Genomic DNA, 9812 nt, shown 5'->3' on the forward strand with positions numbered 1-9812 from the left:
GGAAAGTCTTGCAATGAAAGGGTTCAAGAAAAATAATATTGCATTTCCTCATGTTATAGGAAACACTTTTAATGGTAACTTGTCAGACTATGAACAAGCCCACTTTTTAAGATATTGATAAAGTCTTCTTTTCTTCACGTGATATTTTATACAAGAACACTTCAGATGTATTGGATGTGGCTGATTTTAACAAATCCTATTAGATTTGTATCAATTAGTTACATGTTCTATTCATAGTCTTTTGTGAATCATTGCCTTTTTGTTTAAAAAGATGGCCTATTTTGAGCCTTTGTATAAGTACATTCCTGTTTTTGTGACAAAAGAAAAACTTTAAATTTGTCCCAAACAGAAAAATAATGGCTATCAGAAGTATGCTTTGTTTTAGTGCGAGTTACCGTTACTGTATTTGTGTATTGTAAAGGTGGACATTCTAATTACATTAAAATGTAATTAGAAAAAAGTGCTTAATGAACAAAAACAGACCATAGACAACAAAAGAATATTAGAAATGATGCATGAAGAAAACGAGATATCGATAAAAAGATTTTTAAAACCCAAGAAAAATTGTGACTCTGAAGAACACAGTAACTATATTAAAAATTTAATCAACAGTCACAAAAGCAGATTTAATAAAGCAGAAAAAATTAGACAGTTGGTAACATTGCACTTATAAATACTGATTCATGAAAACAATTTTTTAAACAGATTAGAGAAAAAATGAAAATTGGGACTTACTGCGCACCACCAAGTGGACCACCGTATTTATAAAAGGAGTCTTAGAAAAACAATATAGGAGAAAAATAATAAAGAGGATATTTTAAAAAAGTAGCTGAGAACTCCCTAGATGACAAGGTAATTAAACAAGAAGAAATCATGCTAAACAAAAAGCTTCAACTGGAATAATTTCACTTCAGAAAAAAAAGTTAAGCATTTCCAAAACAAATAAAAGTTGAGTGTGTAACTAACCACAGGAACAGTGCTAAAGGAAATGTAAAAGAAAGTCTATCACGTCCAAAAATGACAATATATGCTTCACAGCATCATAAAAGCGTTTGAAAATAGAAAGCTCTCTATTAAAGGTAAATACATAAACAGCTATAGAAATCTCTACTGTCATAACGATGGTGCACAAAACTTTCACGTTATTGCTATGGAATTTAAAAAATGAGGCAGAAAGCTGCATAAATATGTGTTCATAGATACTCAATAAGAAAAGATAACAAGTGATATTATAACAAAGTGTGGGTATAAAGAGGTACAGCTTTGCATTCCATTGAAATATAGTCATTATATATTGTCATAACTTTAAGATGTTTTATGAAGTCTTTATTTCTCAAAATGATTACAAAAAAACCTGCAGATGGTATGCAAAAGCAAATGAGAAATAAATTGAATCATGTCACTACAAAATCAACGAAGAAAAATAAAGCAGTAAGAGAAAAAAATGATAAATAACACATCTACAAGAAACACAGAAGACAATTACAAATAATAATAGTAACTTCATTAACTACAGTAATTACTTCAAATACAAAAAATTAAATACCTTAAAGAAAATGCATAAAATGATTTAATGCATTAAGAACAAAGAAGATCCAGCAATGTACTCTCTTCAAGAGTCACTTTAGCTCTAAGGACTCAAATAAGTTGAAAGTAGCAGTATAAAGAAAATATATTTTATGCAAAGAGTAGCTACAATTGGAGGGGCATGGTCATAGTTATATTAAACAAAATATATTTTAAGTTAAAAATTTTAACAAGAGACAGATTGTTATTAGGTAACGGTGAGATGGATTAACTTGCAAGAAATCCATAATAATAATTTAGAAATCATATATATAATTTGAAAAATCTGCAAAAATATACCATTGGGATTTTGATAAAAATTACATTAAATTTTTATATTACTATAAATAACACTGATATCTTTCTTATTTTTTTTTTTTTTTTGGAGATAGAGTTTCTGTCTCCCAGGCTGGAGGACAATGGCACGATCTCGCGATTGGCTCACTTCAACCTCCGCCTCCCAGGTTCAACTGATTCTCGTCTTTCAAATATGTAAAACAAATATTGACAGAAGTCAAGCAAGAAATATATAGCAACACAACAATTGCGGACTTCAAGACTCCACTTTCAATAATGACTAGAATAGTCAGATGTAATATCAGTAAGAAAGCCAAACCTGAACATTATAGACCTAACCAGCATTTACAGAACTCTGCGATTGAAAGCAGCAAAATATGCAATATTCTCAATCACACATGGTACATTCTGTTAGGATACATGTCTTATTAAATTTAAGAAAACTGAAGTCATGCAATGTAAATGAAACTAGAAATCAAAAGCAAGAAAATGTTTCAGATACGTAAATAAGAGGAAATTAAGCAAAATCTTACATATAGTCTTGCTCAAGTGTCAGGTGATTTAATATTGTTAAGATGTCAGGGCCGGCGCGTGACTCATGCCTGTAATCCCAGGATTTTGGGAGGCCAAAGTGTGTGGATCACTTGAGATCAGAAGTTTGAGACTAGCCTGGCCAACGTGGCAAAACCCTATCTCTACTAAAAATACAAAAGTTAGCTATACGTGTTGGTGCATGACTGTAATCCCAGCTACTCTGGTGGCTGAGACTGGAGAATTGCTTGAACATGGGAAGCAGAGCTTGCAGTGAGCACAGCTCACACCACTGCCCTTCAGCCTGAGTGACTCACTAAAACTCCATCTCCAAAGGAAAAAAAAAAAGTTGTCAGTATTACCCATGATGATATAAAAATGTAATGTAATTTTCATCAAAATCCCAATAGTATTTTTTTTGCAGAATTTTTGTGTATAATTCTAAAAGTTGTTTAGGAACTGTGACTAGGCAAACACCCTTTAAAAACGACAAAGAGTTATTACATTTTCTGATTTAAAATCATGATACAAAGCTACAAAAATAAAAACAATATGGTATTGCCACAAAAACGGATACATAGATGATGAAACAGAATAGACATCCTGGAAATAAACCCTCGCATACGTGATAAAATAATCTTCCATATGCTTTCCATGACCATGCAATAGAAAAATAAGAATCTCTTTAACAAAGAATTTTCAAAATTGAATGTTTACAGAGCAAAAATAAAGTTGGATGCTTCCTTTGTATTATATATAAAAAGGAAAGTTGTTTTTTAATGGATTTAATGCTTAAACCTAAAAACTAACAAAATTCTTAGAAGTAAACATAGGAGAAAAGTTTATGGCATAAGTCTTAAAACTTTGCTTAAGTATGACATCAAATTCATAAGAAACAAGGAAAAGAACAAAAAAGAAAGGAACTACATTAACCTTCAAGTATTCTACACATCAAAGAAAACATTTAGTGGCATACAAATGTCACCTAATAAGTGGGTGAAACCTGGGCATGCTGGCTCATGCCTATAATTCTAGAACTTTAGGAGGCCAAGGCAGAACGATCATTTGAGGCCAAAAGTTTGATACTAGCCATGAAAATATATCAAGACCCTGTCTTGTATAGGGTAATATATGTGCATACATACATACATATAACAAAAAAGTGTAAAAATATTTTCTAATCACATATTTGGTAGGTGTTAATTTCCAAAATATATAAACTCCTAAAATTCAACAACAAAATGTTAATAACTTGATTTAGAATGGTAAATGTTTGAAATGACCTTTCTCCAAAGAAGACATAGAAATGACTAGGTATTTAAAAGGATACTCGTCCGAGGGCAGGACTATGGGAGGCTGCCCTGTACGGAAAAGAAGAAATGGCAGTAAAGAGGACAACCATCATTCCACCCAGCCCAAAAGGAATAAGAGAAACCCTATCTTTCAGGATTCTCAAGATACAGAGTTTTCATGGAGTGACAATGAAAGGAGCAGCAGCCGCCTTAATATCCCAGAGAGAGCAGGTGGACCAGAAGGCAACTTAAACCAGATTGTTACTGAACCCAATGCAAACTTTCCCCAGTTCTTGCATGAGGGGTATGTACCATGCCATGGTCTTTATTCCCATATCAACCAGACCTTGAAGGAGGCTCACTTCAACAGCCTGCAGCAGTGAGGGCAAGCTCCAACATGATGAATTAGGACTTCCTTATTCCAACCTAAACTGTGTTTATAAAAGTAATTGCATACACACCAAAAAAAAGTCTATTGGTTTTTAAGTCTACATTTTAAGTAACAAGTTAATGGGCAGTTGTTTAATTGGGGTTTTACTTCACTGTTGTACTTTTAAAGGGGCTGTGAATAAATGTTTATGAAATTAAAAAAATTAAAAAAAATAAAAGGATACTCGACATCACTCTTCTAGAAAAATGCAAAGCAAAGTCACAATAATCTATGGCCTCAAGCCGATTTTTAAAATAGTATGAAAGCTCTTCAAAAAATTTAAAATGAGATTATTATATAATCCAACAAGCCCCCTTCTGGCTATGTACTGAAAATATACAACGCAGATCTGGAAGAGATATTTGCACAAGCAAATTTATTGCAGTATTATTAACACAAGCCAAAAGGCAGAAACAACCCAGCTGTCCCTTGACCAATGAACAGATTAATAACAAGTGGCACATACACAAAGTCGCATATTATTCAGTCTTTAAAAAGATACATTATATGATAATTGTGGAGAAGATCACGTTAATTGAAATAAGCCAGGAACAAAATGACAGTCCATGATTCCATTCATAATCAGGTATCTTAAGTAGAAAAACTCATAGGAAAAAAAAGTTAGAATGGTGTTTGTCAAGGACTGAAGAGATGGTAAAATGGGCAGTTGTTTTAAAAGGCATTTAATGTTAGTTTTGCAAGACATAGAAGTTCTACAGGTGTTTTGCATAACTATGTGAATGTACTTAACACTAATGAAATATACACTTAAAAATAATTAAAATGGTAAATTTTACATTATGTGTTTTTACCACGATCACATTTTTAAAAGACAAAATATGGAGTTATAAATCTTTCCAAAAATTAAATGTTGTTCACAAAAGATTTTCTCTCACACAAAGGAAGTATAGATTTATAATTAAACACATAGTGAAATTAAGACTATTTCATTGACTCTTCATCCACACAAGATAAGACAACCATTGAAAATCAGCCAAAAAATATGAAGATAAGCCGTGAGCAAAGTTGGGGAAATATTTATAGAAAAACAAACACATATATAATTTAATTTTGAAAACATATGACCGATTTATGTTTTAATTAAACCGAACATTAGCTTCCTGAGTGAAATTTGGTTTTCAATTTGGGCAAATGAAGACCTTTCTGGGGTTAAAAGGATTCTTTCTTCTCCGTTTCCTGATACGGACCTATGCTGGGGACTGGTCAGCTGTTCAAGTGCAATGCATTCAGTTTTGGTTCTGTGCCAGGATTAAACCTAGGATATTTCACATTTCACATATAAACCCCGATGAAGTGTTTCTAGGAGATGGCTGCCCCATAACCTATATTTTGCCAAATGTTTACTATGAATTTCACCACCATCCTCTTGAAGGTGGTATTGTAACTAAAATTCTTCAGGAAATTCTACTTAAAGCTAAAATCAGGTATATCTCAAGAAACTCCTTTCTGATTTGAAATGCATCTGTCACGTGTTGTCTGCAATCAGCATCCTCTTTTAAAGAAAGTAGAAAGGACAGATGAGGAAACTGATAGTGTTACTGACTGGGAGACAGAGGTGAGAATACACATGGTGGACTTCAGGTTGTATTCTCATTTAGCAGAGAGAGGGAGAGACAGCCATCTGCGGTTTCTTTTACAAAACCAGTAATCTCCATCATGAGGGCCTCATTCTTAGGACCTAATTACCTCTGAACTCTTAATGCCATCACACTGGGCATTAAGGTTCTGGAATGTGGAGGGGGGAGGAAATCACATAGTCTGCTGCAACTTCCAAAGTTATATATTTTTAAAAATATTATTTTCCTCCTACTTGCTCTGTCTTGTGCTTCCTCTCTCAATCTCTCTGTCTCCCTTTCTCTCTTTTTCCATGCCTATGTCTGTCTATCTGTGTCATTTTTCATCTCTCTATTGTAATCCTCAAGAGAAGGAAGCGGTCTCCAGTGTCGTAAGATGCTCTAGGTACAGACCCACATGATAGAGAACTGAGGAGATGCCCAGACCCATGGAGAGGAAGGAACTCGGGCTCTCAGTTCACACTGAATCGTGCCAATTTCTATGAGGGAGAGTGGAGGCTGATCTTCCCCAAATCCAGCGTCAGTTGAAATCACAGCCCCAGCCAATTAAGAGACCTTGAGGCAGAGGCACCCAACTAAGCTATATCGAGATTCTGGTTCACAAAATTTGTGAGATAGTATTTGTTGTCGAAAGGTGCTAAAATTCAGGGCAATGTTGTCAGAGAGGTGCAAATGAGTAACCTCCTCTTTCAGGCCCCAGGATCCTCCCTCCCCTCTGTTCCTTTCTTTCTCAGGCTGCCTGCAGCCAAACTGGTCTCTTCCTAACCTCCTCTGCTGAATTCACTTGTGCCTCTGAGTCTCTTCACAAACAGTGGCTTTTCCCTGACTCACTTTCCACACCTGCGCAGTTGTCATTCTTGTCACAACATAATGTCATCTCAGTGAGGCATTCATGTCCCCTCCAGACAACCTCTCCCCAGCCCTCCCTCCCAACATTCTACTTGATTTCCATTATAAAATGCCTTTTCTTTCGCATGTACTTGCTTTAGCGCTTTTGTCCTGCAGTCCTCAGACTGTGGGCTCCCGCCAGGAGGCAGGGATAACATAATCATTTTTGATACCACATGGTGAATCTACCAAGGTAGCTGCCACAGGGTGAGTGCTAGGGGAAGAGTCGCTGAGTAAAATAACATGGAAAATCACAAAGCCCTTCTTCCTGCTTTTGGCCACCCAATAATTTGGAGATCAAGAATGATAACTGGAGGTGCAGGACCTCAGCGTGACTGTCCCCCTGGCTCCAGCTGCTCCAGGAAAGCCCAGCAGGCATAAGAAACACGGGGTCTGCCGCCACCTAGAGGCCTCCACTAGCACTGCAGCCCCAGGCAGAAGCATCGCAAAACAGGTACCTGTACTGGGGGATTCTCAAGGCAGTGGCTCTTCAGGGACCCCTGGGGAAAAGGAGCAGTATCTGAAGGCTCCAAGGGCCATAAAAGTGACCTCGGAAGCCTCCCTTGATTCCTATTTTCCTCAGCCGCCTTGGGTGTGCTGTGCACTCATTAAACACTTTAACAGCATTCGGCGACATTATTTTCTTCCACTTCCGAATGAGGACCTCAAGGACAACCCAAAAAACTAGCATTTTTTCTGGGCCCCACACTCCAGAGCCCAGTGCATTGTCACATTCTGCTTTATTCCAAGTCCTCATCTGCCCAAGTCTCTAGGCCTCTCTCTTCTCTGAAGGACCTCTAGAAACAGAAAAGCCTCTTCCCAGAGTCTCAAAGCACAGTGAGTTACCAATGAAAAGCCAAGGGGAGCAGACACTTATGAGTATCTGGAATCCTTGATATTATTCCCTTCAAGTACCCCTATTTATGAGGGAGAAAACGGATTCTGTCTTTCCCGTAGCCTCTCTTTATATCACATGGGGTGGTGGGGGGAGGGCATAGCTCATTTTAGCTCCAGGTGCCCACAGAGGTGGGAGTCACAACCCCAGTCCTGTCCTCTTGAAACAGCTGCGGAGGTCCCCAGGCCTGGCAGAACCCAGGGAACCTGGAGGATCCTTCATCCCATGCTTTCAGCTCCTGGACATGTAGCTGGGGTAGTGGAGGCCTCTGCCTCGTGGCACAGCTGTCTCTACTATTTCTTCCCCTTTTGTCACTTCTCTGGTTTCCTCCTCCCTAACCTCACCTCCATGATCTCCACTTTAGAAGCTTGTGTGTGTGTGTGGTATTTGCGTGTGCATGCCTGCACACCTATGTGAAAAGTGGAATAGTAGAAAGCCCAGGTAGAAAGTAGAGCACAGGGTTTTCCAGGACTTAGGAGATCTCATTTCAAAAGCAAACCTGACGGGAAGGGTGCATGCAAGGCCTAGAAAGCTGGCTCCCTCCCTAATACTCTGTGTTCTGCCCAGTTTCTGCGATCTGGACAAGTCTTTGGCTTCTTTTGGGCCTCAGTCTTCCTGTTGTAAAATGAGGAGTTGAACACAAAACTGTATAAACACATGTTAAGTGACGACATGGTGTCATGCTCAATACCAGATAGAATATTGGGATGGGGTGAGTTTGGGCAGACTTAGGTGTCCATAGGTGCTCAGGGCTCTGGACATGGTCAATGCAGGTGAGCATAGAGCATGGCGCAGCCAGGTTTTTTTGCAGGGCTAGGGGATGAAACAATGCACCACGGGCTCTGCTCTTGAGGCTGGTCCCACAAGAATTTCTCACGTTCAACCAGCAACTGTTTGATGCATTTCATGTCCTGTGAAGCCCATGTCCACCCCCATTCCAGTGAGGGGCACAGGGCCCTGGACCTGTAAAATAATGTCTTCTGCCTTTTTTTTCTTTTTCTTTTTAACTGCGTGGATATTTCTTTTTTCTCTTTTTCTGTTTTGTTTGTTTTTTAACTAATTTTTAAGACGTCTTTACAGGTCGGCTGTGGTTCCTCAGACCTATAATTTCAGCATTTTGAGACGCGGAGGCAGGTGGATCATTTGAGGTCAGGATTTCAAGACCAACCTGGCCAGCATGGTGAAATTCCGTCTCCACTAAAAATACAAAAAAAAATTAGCCAGACATGGTGGCCCGTGCCAGTACTCCCAGCTACTCAGGAGGCTGAGGCAGAAGAATTGCTGAAACTTGGGAGATGGAGGTTGCAGTGAGCTGAGATTGCACCACTGCACTACAGACTGGGTGGCAGAGCGAGACTCTGTTAAAACAAACAAAAAAAAGAAGATAGAGAGAGAGAGAGAGAGATCTTTGTATAGTGGATGTGTGAGCCCCTTTGTAATTTCATGAGTTGCAAATATTTATTCCAATTTTGGAACTTCTTTTCTTATTGTGGCGTTCTCCTTAAGTTTGGTTTGGAGGTTATCAGTGTTTTGTTTTGCTTTGTTTCTAAGTAACTTCTCTCCAGATTGATTTATAGATTTGTATTTTCACAATACATTATTTTGGCAAAAATCTTGTGGAAACTGTCTAATCAATTTAAAAAATTTAAATACATATAAAAAATCAAATGACTGTAAAAACTGTCCTGAAGAATAACAAAGTTTGTGAGCTTGCAATGGCATATATTCAGACTTAGATTAAAGCTATAGTAATAAAAGCTATGTATGTTAGTAATGCCAACATAGGCACAAAGAAAAGTAGAAAAACTCGAGAGTCCAACTCAGACCCACACATTTGGACATTTTGTATATTACAAAAGAGGCACAGAAGAGCAGTGGAGAGAAGACAGTCTTCTCGGTAAACAGCCTTGGGTCAACTGGTTATTTATGTGAGAAAGAAATACTCGTATCTTACATCATTAACAAATTTCAATGACAAGTGGATTTTAAATTTTAAGGTGAAAGTTGAAAACAATATTTCTAGTAGATAACATAGGTAAATATGTCCATGACCTTGGCACCAGCCAAGATTTCTTAGGACACAAAGTGCATTAACCATCAAGACAAAAATACGACAAATTTGATCTTATTAGAATTAAAACCATCTCTTCATAGAAATTAAACCTTCAGGAGAGTAGAAAACAAGAACAAAGTGGAAGTCTACATTTGCCATATATTTATGTGGCAAAAGCCTTATATCTAGATTATTTAACTAAATCCCATCAATTAACAAAGGAAGATGCATACATTGAACAAAATTGTCAAACATGTGACTAGGC

The 9812-nt window shown here is 37.5% G+C and overlaps 1 protein-coding gene across 1 annotated transcript; it reads left to right on the plus strand.

Annotated features, from left to right (window-relative positions):
* Window positions 1-3742: 3742 nt before the first annotated feature.
* On the plus strand, window positions 3743-4294 carry LOC109024802 (protein VCF2-like). The gene has a single exon (XM_055374511.2). The coding sequence runs from the start codon at window positions 3743-3745 to the stop codon at window positions 4067-4069; it is 327 nt and encodes a 108-aa protein (XP_055230486.1). The 3' UTR covers window positions 4070-4294.
* Window positions 4295-9812: the final 5518 nt, after the last annotated feature.

The sequence above is a fragment of the Gorilla gorilla genome, chromosome 23 (assembly GCF_029281585.2).
Source record: "Gorilla gorilla gorilla isolate KB3781 chromosome 23, NHGRI_mGorGor1-v2.1_pri, whole genome shotgun sequence".
Classification (NCBI taxonomy): domain Eukaryota; kingdom Metazoa; phylum Chordata; class Mammalia; order Primates; family Hominidae; genus Gorilla; species Gorilla gorilla.

What these genes read in the sequence shown, in the direction of transcription:
- LOC109024802 (XM_055374511.2), top strand. Translation starts at nt 3,743, where the DNA reads ATGGGAGGCTGCCCTGTACGGAAAAGAAGAAATGGCAGTAAAGAGGAC.